Consider the following 26,990-nt stretch of genomic DNA (forward strand, 5'->3'; position numbering starts at 1 on the left):
TGTATAACGGAAGACTGCTTGACAAAGTTTTCACTGATTTTGTGAGTCGCCTTTGATAAAATCGCTAGCTCTTATAAAGCCTGTAATAAGAAAGATATTATTAGGTATTACGGGCTAGCTACAAGACCATATATATAAACATATTCAACGTAAACATAACAATACCGCTTGCAAGAATGCTTATGCTCTCAAAAATGTGTGGCTCCCCTGGCCTAGACCATGTTGCCTAATTTATATTTATGGTACAACTGCCTTAAGGGTTCTTGATGTGAAGGTGAGTCACGTACATTACAATATAGTGTTTAACTTCCCCAAAACAGCCGACAGCTTTACCTAGCTCACAACAGACACCCGCCTAAACCCTCTCAGGCTGGCCAGGCTCCTGGAACTCCCGGTCGGCTACAGGACAGCAGGACACCCGCTAAATTTACCCCTGGTCGATCCAGCAACCATGTGCCCCAGAGCTCTGCTCTTTTGGGGATTAGTAGCCCCTAGGGAGAACAAGAGGTGGGTAAATTACCTGAGGGGAGCTCCTTTGGGAACCGGGGGTTTTGGACACCCATAACCCCATAAATTCAACGGACTGTAACTCTGGACCCCAGTAACGAATCATGCTGATTTTTGGACTGTGAAATTTGGGGACCGAGAGCTTTAAAATGGCACTGGAAGTGCTGCTGCTCCACCGGGGTCACCCCGAAACTGCCACCCCTATGTACTGAGATTATGTGGTACTGTGGCTCCTATGGAGGCTCCGGTCAGTCTGGAGGGGCGGGAATGGCGGGAAAATTGGGGCATTGTTCAGCATCTTATCAAGATCAGTTATGTGTATAAAAGGATTGTATGTTTCTCAATAAAACCAGTTCCTGTGTGACCTGAATGCTAGTGTGTCTAGTTATTTGGGTGAGCTCCAGCTAAAATCACTATCCTGAGCTACATAGCAGCCTGTTCCAGGCAGAGGAAGGACACGCTGTAAGAGCTACCTAGTCTTGGTAGCTGGAGTCTGCCACAGGGTGGGACCCTGGGTACTGGTACTGTCGGGCATCAGGGGTGGCTACAGGCTGTGGTCACTTGCCAGCTACATAGCTGCAGTCGGCAGGGAGGAAGCAGGACACCTTTTGGCAGAGCTACCCAGTTGGGGTAGCCGGGGGTATCCGTCACAGTGAGCTGTGACGTGGTCTCCACGCAAGATCTCACTCCGTGGGGTCAAAATGAACACAAGAACGGTGAGCAAACATCCCAGAACCACACAGGGGGACCTAGTGAATGACCTGCAGAGAGCTGGGACCAACGTAACAAAGACTACCATCAGTAACACACCACGCCGCCAGGGACTCAGATCCTGCAGTGCCAGACGTGTCCCCCTGCTTAAGCCAGTACATGTCCAGGCCCATCTGAAGTATGCTAGAGAGCATTTGGATGATCCAGAAGCAGATTGGGAGAATGTCATATGGTCAGATGAAACCAAAGTAGAACTGTTTGGTAGAAACATAACTCGTCGTGTTTGGAGGAGAGAGAATGCTGAGTTGCAACCAAAGAACACCATACCTGCTGTGAAGCATGGGGGTGGCAATATCATACTTTGAGGCTGTTTCTCTGCAAAGGGAACAGGACGACTGCTCTGTGTACATGAAAGAATGAATGGGGCCATGTATAGTGAGATTTTGAGTGCAAACCTCCTTCCATCAGCAAGGGCATTGAAGATTAAACGTGGTTGGGTCTTTCAGCATGACAATGATCCCAAACACCGCCCGGGCAACGAAGGAGTGGCTTCGTAAGAAGCATTTCAAGGTCCTGGAGTGGCCTAGCCAGTCTCCAGATCTCAACCCCATAGAAAACCTTTGGAGGGAGTTGAAAGGCCGTGTTGCCCAGCGACAGCCCCAAAACATCACTGCTCTAGATGAGATCTGCATGCAGGAATGGGCCAACATACCAGCAACAGTGTGTGACAACCTTGTGAAGACTTACAGAAAATGTTTGACCTCTGTCATTGCCAACAAAGGATATATAACAAGGTATTGAGATGAACTTTTGATATTGACCAAATACTTATTTTCCACCATAATTTGCAAATAAATTCTTTCCAAATCAGACAATGTGATTGTCTGGATTTGTTTCCACATTTTGTCTCTCATAGTTGAGGTATACCTATGATGAAAATTACAGGCCTCTCATCTTCTTAAGTGGGAGAACTTGCACAATTGGTGGCTGACTAAATACTTTTTTGCCCCACTGTGTATATATATATATATATATATATATATGCAGTATATATATATATATATATATATATATATATATATATATATAATGAAATATAAGACAATTGAGTGATTTTCTTTTTCCGTTTCAGCCAGTGGTGATAGCAGGAACACAACTATATTCTGCACCAGTACAGTAGCCTCACAGTGAAAAGCTACAATAAAGCAGACCTGTCTTACTAAAGCTATTAAAGTCTCACTGATTCTTTACAATATGTCAGTCAAACACACTTCTAAACCGAAAAGTGAAACAAAATAAATACCTTTTGTAATGGCTCAAGCAGAAATCCTATAGCTAAAGTGACAATCATAACGATTATAGCTGATATGAGACCAGCAATCTGTAAATAAGAATAAATTGTATTATATATGTTCAAGTATAACAATATGCTGTATTACATTTGTAGTATATCCATAACTTTACAAGAGGATTAGTACTTCACTTTATAATTTGTTTTTCTAAAACCGCTGTTTAACATTGTTCTATTGGATATGCGATAAATTATTATTATTTAAAGTGAAGGTCAATTTTGACGAATTAGTGTCCGGTTTTTAATAATCTTATTAAAAACAAGGGCACTTTAATTCATCAAATTGACATTTCAAGCGTTTTCTTCAAAAACGTACCTTTTAATCCTGAGAGCCACTGCAGCGCTTCCTCCGCCCGTCGCAAGCCCTCTTCGCGGGTCCAAAATGATGAATCCGGCTTCATCCAATCATGGCGTTCCCTCCGGCCATGATCCCCCGAGGGGAACGCCATGATTGGAGGAAGCCGGATTAGTAATTTCTGACGTAAGCAGAGGCATCCGACGGCCGGGGAAATCGATGGAGGAACTTTCAGGATTAAAAGGTAAGTTTTTGAAGAAAATGCTTGAAATGTCAATTTTGATGAATTAAAGTGCCTTTGTTTTTAATAGGATTATTAAAAACCGTGCACTAATTAGTCAAAATTGACCTTCACTTTAAGAACAAACAAATAACTAGACAATATTAAATATAAGACAAATAAAAATATTAAAAAAGCTTACAAAATGTCATCACTGCTTTAGTTGGCTTTTCATCTTCTTTTTTACTGTTCATCTCTAACTTAAAGTAATTGTAAAGTTAAATCCATAAGTGCCCGGTATTTAAAAATAATTTTAAAAACTGGGGCACTTTCATTCATTAAACTTTACAAAGACGCTTATTTTTTAAAATACTTACCTTTGCGTTATGGTAAACATAACGCTGATGCTCCGCCCGCAGCTCCTGCTTTCTTTAGCATATTGATAATGATCCGGCTTCCTCCAATTGCTGAATGCCTCATAAGCTGGATGCCAAATGGGGCACACAACGATTGGAGGAAGCCGGATTCATCATTGAGATACTAAAGAAAGCAGGAGCTGCGGGCGGAGGATAGGCGTTATGTTTATCATAACGCAAAGGTAAGTGTTTTTAAAAAATAAGCATCTTTGTAAAGTTTAATGAATGAAAGTGCCCCTGTTTTTAAGATTATTTTTAGATACCGGGTACTTATTGATTAAACTTTACAATCGCTTTAAATTAAATCTGCAATTTCATTTTTTTTTTTTTTATTAAAAGATAATATTAAATATATAAAAAATATATTAACGTTGCTTTTTTAAGTTGTCATTGCTTTAGTTGGCTTTTCGTCTTCTTTTTACTGTTCAAATATGACTTAAATTATATCTGCAATTTCATTACTTGTTTAAATAAAAAACAACTAGATACTATTAAACAAATAAAAAAACTCTGAATCTGCTCCTTCATTATTTTTTTAAATAACCAGATAATATTAAATATGAAACAAATGAAAATATTAAAATGCTTATTTGTGTTATCACTGCTTTAGTTGGCTTTTTCGTCTTCCTTTTTTAATTGTTTAATTCTTATCTACATTTCAAACCATTAATAGCGTACCTGTGTTTTGCCGCCAGTGCTCTCCTGTACAGCTGATCTGGATAAGGATGTGCTTGCAGCAAATCCTCTAAAACTTCCGGCAAATATGTTACTTAACCCAAATGCCACCAGTTCCTACAAGAGGATAATAAAAGTATAATTTGAAGCAGCTAACAAATAGATTTCACATTATTTCTGTTTGTCAATAAACATGTTCTAAATTTAGTAATACTGATAACAAAAATATTTTTAAAGAATTGTATGAATATAAATATAACAGTAAAATAAATAATTTGGGCTATATTACAAGTAAAGCGCTAATGTGCGCTGGTATTACAAGTCAATAGCAATGGGAATGCGAGTTCGCATTCGAATTGCTTGGAAGTATTGCACTCATGAGAGCGTGCATAGGCTTGTATGGGAGCCTTATTCTGATGCCGTCAGAAACAGCATCTGAACCTCGCACAGCGAAGGGGGTAAGTAGCGCAGCAATAGGCAGCATTTTTAAATGTATATTAATATGAATATATACATATATATTTATGTGTTAAATAGACAAGTAGATACACATATTAACACATAAATATATATGTAAATAAGCATATACATATATATATATATATATTTACAGAGAACACACAGTTCCCATAGACCGCAATGTAAAGGCACCCCACTCCCACCAACTTTAAAGCCCCAAAAACTGCCTAGTGCAGTTTTGTTTTTATTAAAAAAGAAAAAGCTAGATTTTTTTAAAATAAAAAACTATAATACCTGTCATGAGATGCAGGACATATGCAGGACGCAGCAATGATGGTACAACTCTATTTTATTGTAGAGCATAACAATACACATCTATTCAGGTTGATTGTACTAAACTAACTGCGACACAGACACCGGACCTAAGCCCCGCCCACATACTAGTGACATCACATCCTGCTCTCATCACATCTTCCCCTTTTTCAAAGGCAAAGCATACATTTGCATATAATAAATAACAAGGTACACCAACAGGGTATACAACAACATTTTTGTTTTTGAACATTATAAAAACAGATAGATTAGAAACATGAACAAATAAATTACATCCTGACTTGGACATCGGAGTAGACTATCCTAGTCCACAGTGACCATGGGATTATTCTGCCCATACTTCCGGTCACTGTTCTAGCTAAAGTCAGTCCCTGTATCGGGCCGGAAGTTTCACCACTCTTCGGCTTGATGTAACTTTGCATGAACTGTCCTCTGATACAGAATATGGTGAACAAGAGTCTGCTGGAGGCAAAGATATATCCCCGCTGTGATCTTGCTGAGGGGAAGGCACCTCTCTTAGAACAGGGGATCCCACCGGCGGTGGTACTGAGGTATCCGGTTCCAGACTCTCAGGTACAGGCTGAAGATGTCTTCGGTTACGGCGTGTAACCGTCCCTCCCTCTGTAAGGACTGTGTAAGACCTTGGTTCTGGAGAGCGGCCCACTACCGTAGCAGGCGTCTTCCATTTCTTCTCATCATCCAGTTTAATTCTGACACTTTGGCCCGCTTTCAGTTCCTGTAAAGGCCTGACAGAATGTCTCCTGTCGTAGAAGAAACGATAACCCTTTTTGGCCTCTTCATCCCTCCTAAGGACTTCGTCCCGAGGAACAGGGCCAGGCGGCTTGAAGACACCCACTGAGGGTAAAGTGGTGCGAATCTGGCGTCCTAGCATCAGCTGTGCCGGGCTAAACCCGGTGGCTTGAATGGGCGTCGCCCTGTATGGCAAGAGGGCTAGGTATGGCTCAGATTGCTTTAGAATGAATTTTGTTGTTTGAACTGCCCTTTCGGCCATTCCGTTGGCCTGCGGATAATGTGGACTTGACGTGGAATGTACAAAATCATATTCCCTGCTGAAAGCACTGAACTCTGTAGAAGCGAACTGCATACCATTATCACTCACCAGCTCCATTGGAATGCCCCAGCGGGCGAACAAGCTCTTCAGGCGAATGATAACGGCCTGACTTGTGATATCATTCAGGGGTGCAATTTCCAAATACCTGGAATAGTAGTCGATCACAACAAGAAACTTTTTCCCGTGCAGTTCACACAAATCAGCAGCTATTTTCTGCCACGGCCCCGCAGGCAGCGGAGTAGACATTAAGGGCTCCCTTCTCTGAGTAGGCCGGCGTTCCCGGCAAAAGGCACATTTAGACACGTGATTTGCAATGTCGGAGCTGATCCCAGGCCACCACACAGCTGTAGCTGCCCTTTCTCTGCACTTTGTAATGCCTAAGTGGCCATCGTGAATCCTGTTTAACATCTCTTTCCTCATGCTGACAGGAATTACAATGCGGTCTTGGAACAGCACCAACCCCTCCAGCTCCGTGAGCTGTGACCTCTCTGGCTGGTAAGCACTTAAAGACATCCAGGCTGCCCGACTCTCGGGCCAGCCTTCTCTTATGTACCTTATAACTTCTTGCAGATCTGTGTCCAAATATGTCTCTTTCTTTATCTCTTCCAGTTTCCTTGAAGAAATGAACTTAGAGGCCAGAACTGAATCAACATACACTTTCACATCCGATTCCGTGGAGGATTCTTCAGCAGCAGCCAGCTGGAGCCTGGATAGTGTATCTGCCACAACCAGTTGTTTCCCCGGCACATGCACTGCCTGAACATTGAACCTGAGCAGTCTCATTAAAAGTCTCTGGCATCTCAAGGGTGTTTTGTCAATGTCATAAGAATTGATTAGAGGGACTAGCGGTTTGTGGTCAGTTTCCAGACTAAATTTCTCCAAACCCACTAGATAACGCTGAAAGCGCTCACAGGCCCAAACTGCAGCCAGGCACTCTTTCTCAATTTGAGCATATTTTGACTCCGCAGCCGTCAGTGTGCGGGACAGTAGGCGATGGGCTGTAGTTTGTTGTCATTCAACTGCAGGAGTGCAGCCCCCAACCCATAACTGCTTGCATCAGCACTAACCACAGTCTTTTTTGAAGGGTCGTAGAACCCCAGCACTGGGGCAGACCCCAGCAGTGACTTGGCATGCAGGAACGCTTTTTCCTGTGAGGGTCCCCAGACCCAGGCAACATCTTTCTTAAGCAACTCTGTGATAGGGTGTAAAACTGTAGATAAATCTGGAAGAAACTTGCCCACGTAATTTACAAGGCCCAATATCTGTCTCAGCTCATGTACATCAGAAGGGCTTTTCATCTGTTCAATAGCCCGAATTTTCTCGGGGTCCGGCTTGATGCCATCCCTGTTGATGACATGCCCAAAGTAGCATAATTCAGTTTTCCTAAAATGACATTTTTCTTTATTCAGCTTCAGCCCAGACTCTTTGATAGCCTGCAGCACACAACTCAAACGCTGATCATGCTCCTCCACTGTAGACCCATACACTAGAATGTCGTCCATGACGACCGCTGTGCCCACATGGCCACTCAGGAGAGAACTCATTTCCCTTTGAAAGATTTCAGGAGCGGAGGATATCCCAAAGGGGAGTCTGCAGAAGCAGAACCGACCTACCGGTGTGATAAAGGTAGTCAGTTTGCTGCACTTTGGATCCAGGGGGATCTGCCAAAAGCCGCTAGAAGCGTCTAATGTGGAAAAGAACTTCGCCCCAGCCAACTTCGGGGCTATATCTTCCAATGTCGGCAGCACAAATCTCTCCCTCTTCACTGCCTCATTGAACCTTTTCAGGTCCACACAGATGCGCACCTTTCCGTTTTTCTTTGCAACTGGAACAATGGGGGCACACCAATCAGTTGCTTCAACAACCTCTTCAATAACCCCCATAGACTTCATGCGCATGAGCTCTTTCTCCACTTGAGGCATGAGCGGGAACGGAATTCTACGAGGAGTAGAAATACTGTATGGGACTGCGTCACTTTTAAGTGCTATACGGACAGGTTTGCAGTTCAGTAGGCCCAACTCGCCAAACATATCTTCAGAGATCTCATTCACTCTGGCCACGAGGCCCAAGTCACAGGCTGCTTTTCTGCTCAATAAACTGTTAACACACTGACCTCGGATCACATGCACCCACATGGTGAACTTCCTCTGTTTGTACTCACAGCTGGCAAGAAATTTCCCCACACAATCAATGCGGCCACCAGGACTATGGACATTTGTAGTAACCTTCGCTAGCTGGGGCTGTCGAGGCAGTTTCATAAATTCAGCAAAAGACATTACAGTGATATCTGCTCCTGTGTCAATCTTAAAATCAACTTTGGCTCCCATTACAGTAAAAGTAACTTTCCAATCTTCCTCTGAGCTTGTCCTTTCCGCAACAGACCCCACAAAAGACACTTCCTGACCCTCCTGGTCACTGTCCACCTGCATCTCCTTAATGTATTCAGTTTTACACACCACTTCAAAATGGCCTATTCTGTTACATTTTCTGCATCTTTTATCTCTGGCCGGGCATATAGCACTCTGATCATGAGCCCGGTAGCACCGTGTGCATCGGCCATGTTGCGCCCATCCACTTCTAGGCCTTTCCAGTACTTTAGATCTACCGCTCACACTGTGCCTTTCACTAGTAATTTTCCTAGACTGTTGCACTTCATCCACAATACTCTCAGACCTCAGATCAGCACTTTGCTTTTTCACCAGTTCACTCTGGCGGGCCATCCTAATAGCCCCATCTAACGTTAAATCAGGCTCTAACTGCAGCTTCAGGGAGACTTCAGCATCTGCAATTCCAATAACTATTCTGTCTCTGATTTGCTCTTCTTTAGCAACACCAAACTCACAGAATTCAGCTAATTCATACAGGCTGCGCACAAATGACTCACAAATGACTCACAGATTCTCCCACACGCTGATTACGTTTGTGAAAACAAGCTCTCTCATGAATCACATTTCTTTTGGGCACAAAGTGGGCACTGAGTTTATCCATAACTATATCAAAGTTAACTTCTTCCCCTTCTTGGAAAGTAAAAGCATTGAACACTGGCTCTACATCTTTCCCCATAGAGTATAAAAGAGAATTAACTTGTACTTCACCACTCTCCTTGTTCAGTTTGGATGCAATCCTGAAGCGCTGAAACCGCTGACGCCATGTGGGCCAAGCTGCAGGCTGAGAAAAGTCAAAAGGCTCAGGTGGGGTAAACTTTGACATTGCAATCGATCAGGAACAGAAGCGCAGTCCAGAACTTCTGACACCATGTCATGAGATGCAGGACATATGCAGGACGCAGCAATGATGGTACAACTCTATTTTATTGCAGAGCATAACAATACACATCTATTCAGGTTGATTGTACTAAACTAACTGCGACACAGACACCGGACCTAAGCCCCGCCCACATACTAGTGACATCACATTCTGCTCTCATCACAATACCCTCTATTTTAAGGGCATTTGGGTACTTTTAGTAAATTACAAAGATCAGATCTCTGGTTAATTTTCTGAGTGCTAATTGCTACCGCAAGCTAGCAGTAGCAATAACCTGTCACTTGTAATTGCTGTTTAATTATAGTGCGATAATTTAGCGCTCTACTTGTAATTTAGCCCATTGTAAGCATTTAAAACTGTTATTATTATTTTATTTTTGCAGGCTATGTGCACAGCCTGTGAAAAGCCCCTGGGATATGTTTAATCTTACTTCCTTTGCTGGGGCCAATTAGGGAAAGATATAAACAAGTTCATGCACATATCAACCAATCACTGGGCAGAACATAGGACTATCCGGTTCTACATTCCACAGAATGCACTCCTGCTTCTATGGAAGTGGAAACACTACAATTTTTAGATTTAAATTACAGGAAAAGCAGGCAAAATAAATTAATTAAATTTTTTTAATAATACATAACATTTTGGTCTAGATTACAATAGAAGTACTAATTTATCATGTGATGAGTGATAAATATCCAGCCATTATCGGGTTAATTTTTAAAAAGTGCCCCAATTGCCCCAAAATACAGTGTAGTTTGTAATTAAAAAAAAAGGAAAATTTTTAATTAAAAAACAAAAAAACTGCAAGAAGCAGTTATGAGGGGTTAAAAGTGGAGGGTGTTAGAGAAAAAATTGCGGTCTATGGGGAATAGTGTGTTCTCAGTAAATATATATGTATATGTTTATATTCATATATATTTAGTGTTAATACGTGTCTGACGACATGAGAATTAGGCTGCCATTAGAGCGTACCGAAGCATACTCTTGTGAACACAAAGCTTCCGTGCAACGTGAATGCAAGGTCGCATTTGCATTGCACCAAACTTGTAATACCAGCGCAAATTTGCTTGGGCTGATATTACTAAGTTGAGCGCAAATATTGCTTTGGTGGAAGTGATATTTTATGCTCAACTTGTAATCTAGTGCTTTATGTGGAATGAAATTTTTAATTGAATGTCTGTTTAATAAAAAAAAAAATAATACTCTTGAAAATAATAAAAAGTTAATTGAGTAAATTTTCCATATTTTTGTAATAGGCTAATGCTTTATGTTTTAGAAATGGAGATATATCTTAAATTGATTGGAAACATTGCATATAATTTATTCATTAGATATTTAGAAAGAAAAATAAAAATAAATACAGAATTCCCATTCAATTTTTCCAAGAGCAAATAATTTCTCTAAAGTACTCCATGCAGTATAGACTCTCAGTCCACTCAGCTTCATGGGTCAGTTTTTTAAGTCACATTTACAAAACATAATTACCACATTGTTCTATGTAAGGTACTCAAGTACTGTGCTCTGAACAATTACATACACTGTCACTGGTATATGGTTCACTGCATCTGGGCTCTTTGCTCCCATATTGTATTTTTTGGTGAACTGGTGTAAGTACATATCCTGTTCAGCCACTTCAAATATATCCTCTAGTTGCTTCTCCTATTGCAGCTCATCAGCAATTCTAGGAGATTACATACTTGTTCTATTTTATCTGAATTCTTGCTGTGCTGCCAGACTGGGAATAAAAAGCAGCCCTGGAAAAATATAAAGACCAGACCTATTTTCTGTTGAGTCAGTAGAATGCACATGTCCCATTTTTCTCAAAGGGGGTTACTGAGATACCCCTCCCCCCAATATTTTTTTCAGAATTAAATAACTTTGTATTAAAGTGCCAGATTAATGTTATATAGGCACCCTACAACCCAAATGCATCTATTAATCTCTCCTTTAAATTGTAGCTTTCCAGCCCCAACTGCTGCAGCCCACCAGGAAATCTCCTGGTATCCTGGTAGGCCAATCCGGCCTGCATTTGAATTATGTTCTTCTGCTCGGCACTTCTCTTAGAATATGTGTTTTGCTGTCATTTGCTCTCTCATGACTTGCTATAGATGCCCTGCTTTATCTCCATATTTCATAGCAAATGTGTAACCTGTGTATTCTACATGCTACTTTACAAAGGCTTTATGCCTAATAGCTTACCTGGTTACCGTTTATTGTATAGTCATGCTTGATCGAATAAACCTTAGCAACAGAAAAAGCAACAGCAAATCCAACTATCCCAATAGAAAATCCATCAGCTATAGCGTCTTGAAATACCGAGACATTTGGTGCCGTAGGTGCTTGAAATCTATGCAAAGAAAACGAACAACAACAAAAAATAAAAATAAAAACAAAAAAAGGAGTAGTTTTTTACAATGGTATCATAATTAGATGTGTATGTATGCATATATATGGTAAAGCCCTTTGCAGCTATTTTTTTTTCTCAAACAACTTATACCATATATCTTTGAGCCCTTATAACTTTTTAAATAATATATTTTATGTGTTTATATTAGTGTAACTGTACTTTTACATGTATTTATGTTGTGTTTAATAAAACTTTTTTCCCTTCCCTACCCTTTATGCGAGCTTTGAAGTCACGCTAACTTGACGCATGTTAAATTTGATTGTACTCTAGTAAACACATTTACTTGTAATATGCGCATTATTTCCATTGTGAAGAAAAAGTTGAAAAGCCCAATATTGCTTGCGCGCTACAGTTAGAGCGCAAATCTAACCCTATGTCTCTCAGTAAAACATACATATTCATGGTTCTTTTCCATATCTGTTAGTAAAAGAAAAGAATGAGAATAGTGTGCTAAAGCACACAAAATCCCATGGGGGGCAGAGCCTATAGCTGTCGCTGCAGGGCATGTTTGTGGCGAGCTCTTGGATTTTGATAGAATCCAAAAGGTTATTTGCTAAATTTAACTCAATACTCTGCGGTTTCAAGTTGTTCAGACTGGAGAAACTCTGGAGAAATCTGAGGGTTCACAACATAAAACCGGACCTACCTATGTTCTTCAGCTTAACTGCACAGAGTTGGGCCACAAGGCTTATACTGTGTGCTTGATTCCTTGTGCCGTTTGGGCTGCCCGCACATGTAACCCCCCCCCCCCCCCGGAGTTCCTGATTCTGGGTTAACATACCAGATTTTTCAAGCTGGTTTTACTCCTAACTAGTGGGACAATGAAAGTGATTCAGTATGCACTTCAGCAAATCCTTCTGGACTTTGAACAAAAGTTTGGCGCTATACTGGACGAGGTATTTCAACCCCAGCACACTTCTAATTATGAAGAGGAAGAGAGCGTCGTCTTCATACCTCCAATGACGGATGCCAAAGTTTGCCCTGTCTCGAGCCAAGACCAAAAAAACTCTGACCTAATGTTCCAGCTACAACTTGTTTACTCTGAGCTGCCGGCTATTGAAATTGAACGTTGACCGGCTCTAACAACAATCAAAGTGTCTGGACTTTTGGACAGTGCCCAACACCTCTATAGAGCCCAACAGCTGGAGCGGCTGAAAGAACTGATGCAGATGCAATCAGAAATCCGGAGCCTTAATCCCCAACAATGCTTGCCGCCACTTTTGCAAGCTGAGAGCTCTGTTACAGTCACACTGCATGCCATGCTTATGAAGTCCCCCAGTCTGCTATACTTATTAACCTCTTAAGGACATATGATGGATATTTTCCGTCATAAAACCATTGAGCAAACTGAAAGCTGTGTCCTTAAAGGGTTAAAGCCAGACTCTGCCTATCTAGCTGCTACTAGAGAGATTAGCAGACAAGCGATCAATGAACATGGGAGACTTCACCAACATCCCCTAGGGACATCACTACCGAATGCTTTAATATGGAGATGTGGAATCGGATAAATTAGTAAGGACTGAGCTGAGAAAGTCATTAGATGGCGGATTAGTCAAAGTTATATAGTTGTTCGCTCAATTATTTATTTTGAGTTGTTTTTTTATGTTCTGTTCCCACTGTCAGTGTATTATGTGTGCATTATGTAGTAAATATATAGTGGTAACCGCATTATAGTAATGTCATACCCAGCTACCCAACGTACTATGCAATTCCTATAATGTCCTTTATATATAAACTTTTTTTTTTTAGTTCATAGCATGCCTGCTCCTAATATATTGCTAACATTTGGCCATCCTTTGTGACCTACACTGAGCTTGAGATGCAGAGGTGCGGCTAAGACTCCTTGTACTACAAATCCTGGCTATCAAGAACTAATTTGTTTTACACTTACACACAGGAGGGCTGAGAGACTTGGGTGTGACACATAATTTGTTCATGCAGCTAATGGGCTATAATTTATACAGACACTTGCGTATATGACCCCATCAAAGTCTGGAATTTGTTCATATTTATTGTCCGTACCTAAAATTTAGTGATTACTTATTTGTAGAGTTTTATTGTTACTCTTAGTGTGGCCGCCAGGCTCTCATGAGACTATTGATAATATACTTACGTGTGGTTCATTTAATTTTACTCGGTCAGAAATGATGATTCTCTCCACCAATTTGTTAACATACATATCAGCTTCAACTAGTTGTTACCATATATGTTTTTGTTATACTACACAGAACTAATATATCAAAGGTCCAAAAGTGGCCATTTGTATCACTCCTCCCCAATGCTAACTTACTTTGTAGAGTCCACAAGTGGCTCTAGAAAACTTTGGAGGAAGTTATTTAATTATTTAATTATATAATAGTAGAAAATGAGGTTTTATTGCTGGACAGTTCAAATTTGCATTGAATTTTAAATTATTAAGAAACTGAGGCTTAATGAGACATAGCGTTGAAAATGCCATGTTCGTGAGCAATGTAATTATACCTGATGTAATATCAATTGTTAGTGTTGTAAGCCTGTTATTGCTATACTTACTAAAATCCTCAATAAAAACAATTAAATAAAAAAATAAAAATAAAAAAATCCCATAGGGTACGCTTCCCCCTTACTCCAGAATTCTAAACTACACAGCATATACAAACTGAACAAAAAGTCCATATAATCCTGGAAAAGGCAGCTTTCTGTAGAAGGATGGTCAAATACTGGTACTTGGTAATCTGGAAAAAGAGAGAGTAACAGAGGCGCCACAATAGCCTAGTACCACCGATACAGATGATGTTGTTGAAACAAGTTGGAAATATACTCACAAATGTGATGCACCCAATGGTGCTAGCGAAGTAGGCTGGAACTTTGCAGTAGTCCAGCTCACTGTTACCAACTGACAGTCTTATCAGGTCTGAGGTCAAATCTGAGTGAATAGTCCCATTATATGTGTAAGGATAAAGAGCAAAAAAACATAGCCCAATACTGTATAGACAGGGGCGTAAGTGCAAACATTTGTCTCATTCTCTCGCCCCTGTCTATACGGGATTGGGCTATGTTTTTTTTGCTCTTTATCCTTCCACAGATAATGGGACTATTCACTCAGATTTACAAACCTGATAAGACTGTCAGTGACAGTGAGCTGGACTACTGCAAAATTCCAGCCTGCTTCGCTAGCACCATTTGGTGCATCACATTTGTGAGTATATTTCCAACTTGTTTCAACAACAACATCTATATCGGTGGAACTAGGCCATTGTGGCGTCTCTGTGTCTCTCTCTTTTTCCAGATATCTGTTAGTAATACACAGACAGAAGGGATTTGACTCATCTTGGGTGTCAGTAGCATAGACAGTGTTTTCCCCACCAGCTACAAGTAACAAATACAGAGCAGAGCAATGATTGTTTCTTCATGGATTATGCTTGACTTCAAGTCACACACAATGCAATGATGTACAACCCTTTATGCAACTAAATCACATAGCCATTGTATTAGTAATTAATATAGCAGGTATTTTCTTTCTCCCTTGGTGCCAGTAAGAGAGCTGCGTTTTTTTTACGTGTAGTAGTACTTATGTTCCCTGCTCTCTGGTTGAGATTGTTCTATAAAATGTTAAATTATGTTTACTTAAACAATGTTGCAATATACTTTAATTATTTATTTTGTCCCTTTTTACTCTAATTTATTTATTTTTAGTTTCACGTAGTTTCTATAAAATGATACATGCTTCCATGTTGGGAACTGGGTTTTCCTTTTATCTGTCTCTTCTGCTGATGACAGAGGCAGATATAAAAGAGTGTGCAAACCTGTGTTCCCATAAGGACAGATTTTGTAAGTGGCCCAGCAATTAAACAGTTAATAAAGAAACAATATTTTGCTGTATGCATTGTGTAATATTTCCTAATAGCAGGGTGTGGTTCACTAATTAACTGTTTCACTGCTGGGTTGCTCACAAAATCTGGCCATAGAGGGATCACTGGTGCAAGCAAGACTGTGTGGAAACCCTGTTAGATAGTAACTTTAACAATTCTATATTCTACACAACCTTTTATTACCTATTTAATTTCTGTCTCTAACTGTTCTCAGCAGAAGAGATAGAAAAGGGTAAAACCTTGGTTCCAGCATGGCAGTATCCATTACATTATAAAAACTAAACTATACCTTATACACTTATAGCTTCAATATTTCAACAACTAAAATAATTAAAAAATACATCAACATAATGTTCTCATGTTAATAATTGCTTTGAATACATTACATTATACGTTGATTTACTATTTAATTCCAGCTGTCCCACTAGGGTTGCCAAAAGTAATATACTGAACATAACCCTAATAAGCATGCTCAGTTTGTCACTTCTGTCTAGAAAAAAAAAAATCAGTTCACAAATAAATAGTAGGTCACCTTTAAACTATAGCTGCTTATCAGTGGACTTCAACATGGACATTATTTTTTTTTTTTAGGTTTTCACTGGATGGACAGCCTGTTGAAATACTGGTCTGCCTGGATAGTGGACACCTGGAAACATTAAAGGGCTATATTACAAGTGGAGTGGTATTTAGTGCTCCCACTCAAGTATAAGTAAGCTTTTTGCGCGTGTGTAATACAAGTTTAAAGTAAATTGTTTGATATTTAAAAAATATATATATCCATACCTATTATATCTATATGGAAATATATAAGTTTAGATATATATAGGAATATCTGTATACTTAGAACATTTCCCCCTATGTGAAGAACATTCTAATGTTCTTCACATTGGGGAAAATGTTTTAAGTACTTTTAAATAGATATTCCTAAATAAATCTGTATATATTTATACCTATGGATCTATATGATTATATATAGGTATACGTATATACAGATATATATATTTTTATAGGAATATCTATTTAAAAATACTTACAACATTTTCCCCAATGTGAAGAACATTATTAAATAAGAATATATATATATATATATATATATATATATATATACACTGTATATATATATATATATATATATATATATATATATATATATATATACATACATACATACACATATTTTCACATGTATATCATATACTATATACCTTTGAATCATTTTTATCAGATAGTGTAGATATGAGTGTAACCAATTATTTTAATGTATTTATGTTGTGTTTGGTGCAACTTTATTTTATTATCCCTAACCCTTTATGTGAGGGCTTCAGTTGCACTAACCCGACAGGTGCAAATTTAGTTTGCGCTTGAGCATTGGTGCTTACTTTCAACTTGTAATGCCCTGATAAAGTTAGTGTAGTTTTGATACTGATATCACGCTAAAGCTAAAGTTTTTTTTTCTTTTTTCTCAGTAAAGGAACTTCCATTTTACAACCACCCATTGCACTTTACTCCTCCCTTTGTATTATGCCCTGGCTACCTACAGCACAACCACAACAACTGCAAGTACTACACCATAATTATCCATAACTAAAATTCCTTGTCAAATGAATCTTATCCACAAGCCCTGGTCACAATTAACTCTTACCACTACTCTGCACTCTCATAAAATGTCTCTCTCCACTGTCCTCACTAAGCTTAAGACACTATCTCCCTTTTTTTGCCAATGAAGGGGTAAACAAATTTTAATGACTTAACAAAACACAAAATTATTAAAAATAATAAGAGTCTTACCCTTTTTCTAATTGTCCAACAATATCTACAGAATATCTGTCTTTGAAATTAAATGCATAGGATACTCCAGTTGCTATTACTGTCTGTAAAATAAAAGGATATGTGATGATAGAGTATGGAAGAAATGTGATGATAAAGAACAGTATTAAAAGTACTTCTTGGTAAGTTTGCAGTGGGAATCATGATAAGATACACATGCTTTCTTATCTGAGCACTTTTGCATATTTGCATATGCTAATGATATATATTAGTTACACTAAAGGTGATGGCAGTAATCAAGACAAGGACTCATTGCCCAATGTGCTTAGAGGGACATGTTTTCACCTCACTGATGAGGTCCACTCAAGATTGAAATATTATATGCCTGCCATTTGTCATGTTCTGGTATTTTCAGACTAGACAGTTTACTTTAGGTATGACCAGACTTATAAACTACAAGAAAGGTTTTTTTCTGTAAAAATCACATTTGGGCAAAAAAAAACAATTCTGGTAGGGTGGTGACTAACAATAGCATATTATGGTTTTGTCATTCCCTTGTTTAGCGCTTCTCTATTTTGGCATTTCCTTTAACATCTCTTTGCTCTTTATATTCACAATGTTTACTGGTATAATCCAGAAACGTGAATGTGTTTTCAAGATGCCCCTCATTAAAAACAGTGGTCTCTGCTGAGTCTTGCATTTTGTTCACTAAACTGATGGCATATATCTTCTATACATTCAAATATTAAATGCATTTGTATACAATTTAGTTTTTATTGTTCAAGGGGACATCCTAATGTTAATTGAATTGAATGGAGCGTGTAATTTTTGAATTACTAAACCTAAATGTCTATGTATTTAACTTACACACAGATGTTAAACACATAGGTAAAGTCCCACTTTGGTCCAGTAAGCTTCTAATCTCTTGAACTGGAAATCGCTGATCACTCAATCAGGATCAACAATTGCACTATACTGTCAATCACTGTCGGTGCCCTGTTCTGCAGCATTACGTTCTTGAGTGGGACTATGTGTTTTACCCCTTTGTGGGGGCTTAAATACATAGTAATATTGGGAAATCACTTGTGTTGCTTAAAGGGACACTGAACCCAATTTTATTTCATTTATGATTCAGATAGAGCATGCAATTTTAAGCAACTTTCTAATTTACTTCTATTATAAAATTTTCTTTGTTCTCTTGCTATCTTTATTTGAAAAAGAAGGCATCTAAGCTAAGGAGCCAGCAAATTTTTGGTTCAGATCAATGAACAGCACTTGTTTATTGGTGCTGTCGGATCAGCAAGGACAACCCAGGTTGTTTACCAAAAATGGGCCTGCATCTAAACTTACAATATTTTCAAATAAACATACCAAGAGAATGAAGAAAATTTTTATAATAGGAGTAAATTATAAAGTTGCTTAAAATTGCATGCTCTATCTGAATCACAAAAGAAAAAATGTGGGTTAAGTGTCCCTTTAAATACATATGCCTAGATTTAGAGTTTGGCGTTAGCCGTCAAAACCAGCGTTAGGGGCTCCTAACGCTGGTTTTGGGCTACCGCTGGTATTTAGAGTCAGTCAGGAAAGGGTCTAACCCTCACTTTGCAGCCGCGACTTTTCCATACCGAAGATCCCCCTACGCCATTTGCGTATCCTATCTTTTCAATGGGATCTTTCTAATGCCGGTATTTAGAGTCTTAACTGAAGTGAGCGTTAGAAATCTAACGACAAAACTCCAGCCGCAGAAAAAAGCCAGGAGTTAAGAGCTTTCTGGGCTAACGCCGGTTCATAAAGCTCTTAACTACTGTGCTCTAAAGTACACTAACACCCATAAACTACCTATGTACCCCTAAACCGAGGCCCCCCCACACCGCTGCCACTCTAATAAAAAATTTTAACCCCTAATCTGCCGACCGCACACCGCCGCAACCTACGTTATCCCTATGTACCCCTAATCTGCTGCCCCTAACACCGCTGACCCCTATATTATATTTATTAACCTCTAATCTGCCCCCCAAAATCACCGACACCTAACTTCAAGTATTAACCCCTAATCTGCCGACCGTACCTCACAGCTACTCTAATAAATTTATTAACCCCTAAAGCTAAGTCTAACCCTAACACTAACACCCCCCCAAGTTAAATATAATTTAAATCTAACAAAATAAAATAAATCTTATTAAATAAATTATTCCTATTTAAAGCTAAATACTTACCTGTAAAATAAACCCTAATATAGCTACAATATAAATAATAATTATATTGTAGCTATTTTAGGATTAATATTTATTTTACAGGCAACTTTGTTTTTATTTTAATCAGGTACAATAGCTAGCTACCTAGTTAAAATAATTACAAAATTACCTGTAAAATAAATCCTAACCTAAGTTACAATTAAACCTAACACTACACTATCAATAAATTAATTACATAAAATACCTACAAATAAATACAATTAAATAAACTAACTAAAGTACAAAAAATAAAAAAGCTACGTTACAAAAAATAAAAAAATAATTTACAAACATACTAAAAAATATTACAACAATTTTAAACTAATTACACCTACTCCGCCCCCTAATAAAATAGCAAACCCCCCAAAATAAAAAAATGCCCTACCCTATTCTAAAATTAAAATTGAAAAGCTCTTTTACCTTACCAGCCCTTAAAAGGGCCTTTTGCGGGGCATGCCCCAAAGAATTCTGCTCTTTTGCCTGTAAAAAAAAAAACACAATCCCCCCCAACATTACAACCCACCACCCACATACCCCTAATCTAACCCAAACCCCCCCTAAAAAACCTAACATAAAGCCCCTGAAGATCTCCCTACCTTATCTTCACCACGCCGGGTATCACCGATCGGTCCTCCAGAGGGTCCCGAAGTCTTCATCCTATCCGGCAAGAAGAAGTCCAGAAGAGGCTCCAAAGTCTTCATCCTATCCGGGCAGAAGAGGAGATCCGGACCGGCAAACATCTTCATCCAAGCGGCATCTTCTATCTTCATCCATCCGACGACGAGCGGCTCCATCTTCAAGACCTCCGACGCGGATCCATCCTCTTCTTCCGACGTCCTAACACAGAATGAAGGCTCCTTTAAGGGACGTCATCCAAGATGGCGTCCCTCGAATTCCGATTGGCTGATAGGATTCTATCAGCCAATCGGAATTAAGTTAGGAAAAATCTGATTGGCTGATGGAATCAGCCAATCAGATTCAAGTTCAATCCGATTGGCTGATCCAATCAGCCAATCAGATTGAGCTCGCATTCTAATGGCTGATCAGAACAGCCAATAGAATGCAAGCTCAATCTGATTGAATGATTGGATCAGCCAATTGTATTGAACTTGAATCTGATTGGCTGATTCCATCAGCCAATCAGATTCAAGTTCAATACAATTGGCTGATCCAATCATTCAATCAGATTGAGCTTGCATTCTATTGGCTGTTCTGATCAGCCATTAGAATGCGAGCTCAATCTGATTGGCTGATTGGATCAGCCAATCGGATTGAACTTGAATCTGATTGGCTGATTCCATCAGCCAATCAGATTTTTCCTACCTTAATTCCGATTGGCTGATAGAATCCTATCAGCCAATTGGAATTCGAGGGACGCCATCTTGGATGACGTCCCTTAAAGGAGCCTTTATTCTGTGTTAGGACGTCGGAAGAAGAGGATGGATCCGCGCCGGAGGTCTTGAAGATGGAGCCGCTCGTCGTCTTATGGATGAAGATAGAAGATGCCGCTTGGATGAAGATGTTTGCCGGTCCGGATCTCCTCTTCTGCCCGGATAGGATGAAGACTTTGGAGCCTCTTCTGGATTTCTTCTTGCCGGATAGGATGAAAACTTCGGGACCCTCTGTAGGACCGATCGGTGATACCCGGCATGGTAAAGACAAGGTAGGAAGATCTTCAGGGGCTTAGTGTTAGGTTTATTTAAGGGGGGTTTGGGTTAGATTAGGGGTATGTGGGTGGTGGGTTGTAATGTTGGGGGGTGGTATTGTGTTTTTTTTTTACAGGCAAAAGAGCTGATTTCTTTGGGGCATGCCCCGCAAAAGGCCCTTTTAAGGGCTGGTAAGGTAACATAGCTTTTCAATTTTAATTTTAGAATAGGGTAGGGCATTTTTTTATTTTGGGGGGCTTTGTTATTTTATTAGGGGGCTTAGAGTAGGTGTAATTAGTTTAAAATTGTTGTAATATTTTTATTATGTTTGTAAATTATTTTTTTATTTTTTGTAACTTAGCTTTTTTTATTTTTTGTACTTTAGTTATTTTTTTTTTAATTGTATTTATTTGTAGGTATTTTATGTCATTAATTTATTGATAGTGTAGTGTTAGGTTTAATTGTAGACAATTGTAGGTATTTTATTTAATTAATTTATTGATAGTGTAGTGTTAGGTTTAATTGTAACTTAGGTTAGGATTTATTTTACAGGTAATTTTGTAATTATTTTAACTAGGTGGCTATTAAATAGTTATTAACTATTTAATAGCTATTGTACCTGATTAAAATAAATACAAAGTTGCCTGTAAAATAAATATTAATCCTAAAATAGCTACAATATAATTATTATTTATATTGTAGCTATATTAGGGTTTATTTTACAGGTAAGTATTTAGCTTTAAATAGGAATAATTTATTTAATAAGAGTTAATTTATTTTGTTAGATTTAAATTATATTTAACTTAGGTTAGGGGGGTGTTAGGGTTCGGGTTAGAGTTAGCTTTAGGGGTTAATACATTTATTATAGTAGCGGTGAGGTCCGGTCGGCAGATTAGGGGTTAATTATTGTAGGTAGCTGGCGGCGACGTTGTGGGGGGCAGATTAGGGGTTAATAAATATAATATAGGGGTCGGCGGTGTTAGGGGCAGCAGATTAGGGGTACATAGGTATAATGTAGGTTGCGGCGGTGTACGGAGCGGCAGATTAGGGGTTAAAAAAATATGCAGGTGTCAGCGATAGCGGGGGCGGCAGATTAGGGGTTAATAAGTGTAAGGTTAGGGGTGATTATATTTGGGGTTCATGTTAGGGTGTTAGGTGCAGACATAGGAAGTGTTTTCCCATAGGAAACAATGGGGCTGCGTTAGGAGCTGAACGCTGCTTTTTTGCAGGTGTTAGGTTTTTTTTCAGCTCAAACTGCCCCATTGTTTCCTATGGGGGAATCGTGCACGAGCACGTTTTTGAAGCTGGTCGCGTCCGTAAACACAGCTGGTATTGAGAGTTGCAGTGGCGGTAAATTATGCTCTACACTCCTTTTTTGGAGCCTAATGCAGCCATTCTGTGAACTCTAAATACCAGCGGTATTTAAAAGGTGCGGGGGGAAAAAAAACAGCGTTAGCTACGCGGGTCGTTACCGACAAAACTCTAAATGCAAAAAGTAATAATGGTTCTTTAATTAGCAAATGCAGGTAAGTATACTGGCCCATCAATTTTTCTTTCTCTGTATAAATGCTAGTGATGTGTTTAAGGCAGCCATTCTACATGAGTTAGTCATGTTCTGTTTTGTAGTTTGGCATTTTAGGCAGCTCCACAATTATAAAAGACAGATAGATAAGATAGACAGACAGACAGGCAGGCATGTGAGTTAAATAAGATAAATGCTTACCATTATAACTTCGATAGGAATTGGTACTGGCAGTTTTGATTTGAAACGATCATTGAGCTCTTTTACTGCAAACACTACAACCATTATGATGATAGATGTAACAAGGTCACAAATATTAGTGTCGGTAATCTGAGTGAAGATACCTTCCAGGGTCTGCAAAGCAAGATCAGTTCATGAAAAAAAGCTAAATATTAAACTGAGGCCTAGCTGGGGTAGCTAAAGAAATGTAAACGTATTTTGCACTTCTAGACTCTGTGCACTGTAAATGTATTCTATGCTTATGTACATATTAAACGTCAAATAAGCACAACAGCCTCCAAAGACAAACATTACAAGATTACAGATTACAAGTGGAGAGCAAAAATGCAAGCGGTATGGAACATTAATGTCTGTGCAGTGCAATCCATACCGCTTGCATTTTGCTGTGGGTTAATGTATATTGTGCATGTGAAAGTATAATGAACGCTAAAATATTTGTTGGATAGCGTAGGTGTTTTTTATGATCTATCCCTCAGATAATATATTTCTATAAGGTTGCACTAAAATTGCTGGACAATGATTGAGAGCTAAGATGATGGTAAATTTCAGACTATAAGAATGTTGCAATGAAAAATATATTAGTGTATAAGTAAAACTGCATAATTATTTTTTTAAAAGTGTATATATATTTTATAATACAAGATTAATAATCCTACTGGGTATCTTCTGTTCCTCCGCCCCTCTTAATTTCCTCTTTTGGCTGGGCTGTGACATAAAGAACAGTCCCACCCACTCTCTACATAGGCTTCCTAAGGACTTTTAAAGTGCTGGACTTCAAGAGTGTCATATGACACATACACTGATTGGATGTTCATTGGAATGGGCCAGCATAACTTTGTAATAGAAACATTACTATAGGCATGGATTTAGCCCTTTTCACAGATAGATTAAAAAAAAAAGGTACACATATACTATTTTAATGGCAAATATTACATATATAGCATTTGATTAGCTAAAGTTTACTATCACTATCACTTTAAGTTGAGGATATTTTGGTTATTTTCTTTGCTATACACCTTCCATGTTTTTAAATTAATAATATTAAGCAATATCAGTTAATTACTGTAAATGCAAATGTAATATTTTGGATTGCACTGATAACTTGTATTACGAGAACAATGACTGTGCTACGGTCAATTCCCATTAAAATAAAAAGGTACCTACTTATGTATTAGGTTCATTAAAATGCTTTTGTTAAACAATTCATGTTGGTTAAAATGCCTTTTAATAATAATAATAATACCTGTATTATTGTTTGTTGAGGCTGAGTGCCAAATATCTTGGCATGCTTTATCAGTTGTGCTCAGCTTGAAATGTAGGCCATTATGAATTATCTCGTAGGATAAAAATAAATATACTTTAAATATAATATTTTTTACTTATATACATTTACAAATTTAATTTATTTTTAATTAAAACTTTACTATTTAAATTAAACCAAATAATTGTATTATTTAGAATTTACAATATCATAAGTTTGATAAATTTGGACAGATTGTTTTGTTGCTGTTAATAACACCACTTAAAAAGATAGCAGCATCTTGTGAAAACTACTTAAAAGATGGCAGTATCTTGTGCAAACTACTTATTTGGCGTGGTGAACAAGATGGCATACAAAAAAAAATTGATGGCATACTACGCTATGCCACTGACATATTGCTCTGATGTCTGATGCTCACAGACTGGTTTCATTACTCTAGGACACTAATTTTCTAACCTGTCCTCAGATCTCCCTAAAGTGCCAGATTTTGAGAATTAACTTGGGTAAGAGCAGGTAAAATAACCATGTTTACTAATCGGCTGATAATTTCACCTATGCTCTAGTTCAGATGTCCTTAAAATCTGGCCTGTTAGGGAGGTCTGAGGACAGGTTTGAAAATCAGAGATCTAGGAGTAGAAAGGAAAGAATTGATAGTTGAATTGAGGAACCTGGTACAAACTGTTTCAGAATACTGCAAACTCATTTTAGGTCTTGACTCTTATTGACATCATTATATCCCTTTTTCTACATATTTATATATTTATTTTTTTATAAAAGTCACACTTTCAGTATCCACATTCACAGAGTCAATCTAATTAGCAATGTTTGGAGCAGGCAAGGATAAGCAGTTCTATACTCTGTACATCTCAATGAAACAAAAACAACAAATCATATTGGGGGCTTAAAGGGACATTAAACTTAAAGGGACAGTCAAGTAAAAAAAAACCTTTCATGATTTAAATAGGGCATGTAATTTTAAACAACTTTCCAATTTATTTTTATTACCAATTTTGCTTTGTTCTCTTGGTATTCTTAGTTGAAAGCTAAACCTAGGAGGTTCATATGCTAATTTCTTAGACATTGAAGGCCGCCTCTAATCTGAAAGCATTTTGACAGTTTTTCACCACTAGAGGGGGTTAGTTCATGTGTTTCACATAGATAACATTGAGCTCAGGCACTTGAAGCTCCTAGGAGTCAGCACTGATTGGCTAAAAATGCAAGTCTGTCAAAAGAACTGAAATAAGGTGGCAGTTTGCAGAGCCATAGATACAAGGTAATAACAGAGGTAAAAAGTATATTATTATAACTGTGTTGGTTATGCAAAACTGGGGAATGAGTAATAAAGGGATTATTTACATTTTTAAACAACAAAAATTCTGATGTTTACTGTCCCTTTAATGCTTTAGATACAGCTTTAACAGCTTTTAAAGGGCTATTATAGTTGAAAAAGGGGCAAAGGGGGTAACTATTTTTGCTGAATGGATCAACGGCTGTTTGTGCTTATGACCACAGTGCTCTGCAGGTCCAGAGTGATACTTCTACCTTGTGTTTAACCTCATTGTAGGAGTTAAACACATAGCATTAAAGCACCACTAGTCTTACAATTACATGCTCTAATGATAATAAAAGTAAATGGCAAAGTTGTTTAAAACTGCATGTTCTATCTGAATCATGAAAGTTTAAAGGGACATTAAACCCGAAAAATTTCTTTCATGATTCACATAGAGAATACAATTTTAAACCACATTCCAATTTATTTATTTTATCTAATTTGCTTTATTCTTTAGATATAGTTTGTTGAACAAATAGCAATGCACATGGGTGAGCCAATCACACGAGGCATCTATGTGCAGCAACCAATCAGCAGCTACTGAGCTTATCTAGATATGCTTTTCAGCAAAGGATATCAAGAGAATGAAGCAAATTAGATAATAAAAGTAAATTAGAAAGTTGTTTAAAATTGCATGCTCTTTCTAAACCATGTAAGAAAAATTTTGGGTTTTATGTCCCTTTAATTATGACTTTACAGACCCTTTAAATTGCTTTGAAATATTTATTTGTAAGAACACATTTACATAAGATCGAAATAAATATTTGTACTTACATAGAACAGGGACAAGGGTCCACTAAATGGTTCCACTTTAAGTCCAAATACAAACTTTAGCTGTGACACCAGAACATGAATGGCAGCTGCAGTTGTAAATCCACTTATCAGGGCATCAGATAAATATATTACTACAAATCCAATTTGTAGGAGACCCATAGCCAACTAGAAGAAAAATAAAAGTTATTAGTCTGAGATGATGCACTGTGGGCGTCCCAGTCATTAATATATATAGTTGTGTTAAGTGCCCCCAATACAATGTAACTCATAATTTATAGGGACAGTCTACACCTTAGTCATCTTAAAGTATTACCCAAGCATGATGTCATCAGTGGGTGGAGCTTGGCAGCCGTTTAAAAAAGGCCAGAAACAAAATTAATATTAAAATAACTTTTTTTTTTTTACCATTCCTGTTGCATGATATAGAAAGGGCAGCAGGAGCCTATTTGCAAGGTAAGACGTTAAGATGACTAAGGTGTCGACATTCCCTTTAAGTATTTTTGAGTTTTATTTTTTGCATATATTATAGTGGACTGTTTATTAATTTGTTTGTTTGTAAGGTTTTTGTGATGCCATAATCTTTCCCAGTGGAACTTGTTCTATGCAACGAGAAGTTATGAGACAGATGTGTTTTCATTGATTAGAATGGAAC

The 26,990-nt window shown here is 38.2% G+C and overlaps 1 protein-coding gene across 1 annotated transcript in view; it reads right to left on the bottom strand.

Annotated features, from left to right (window-relative positions):
* LOC128664338 (chloride anion exchanger-like) overlaps window positions 1–26,990 on the bottom strand; it is an 84,189-nt gene that overhangs the window by 46,820 nt on the left and 10,379 nt on the right. The window contains exons 5-10 of the mRNA XM_053719178.1: window positions 26,339–26,503; window positions 22,935–23,087; window positions 17,353–17,435; window positions 11,506–11,653; window positions 4,179–4,292; window positions 2,522–2,599 (exon numbers count right to left, since the gene is read on the bottom strand). Of these exons, the coding sequence (XP_053575153.1) occupies window positions 2,522–2,599; window positions 4,179–4,292; window positions 11,506–11,653; window positions 17,353–17,435; window positions 22,935–23,087; window positions 26,339–26,503 (741 nt within the window). The remainder of the gene's footprint in view (window positions 1–2,521; window positions 2,600–4,178; window positions 4,293–11,505; window positions 11,654–17,352; window positions 17,436–22,934; window positions 23,088–26,338; window positions 26,504–26,990) is intronic.

Source organism: Bombina bombina, chromosome 6 (assembly GCF_027579735.1).
Source record: "Bombina bombina isolate aBomBom1 chromosome 6, aBomBom1.pri, whole genome shotgun sequence".
Lineage (NCBI taxonomy): Eukaryota > Metazoa > Chordata > Amphibia > Anura > Bombinatoridae > Bombina > Bombina bombina.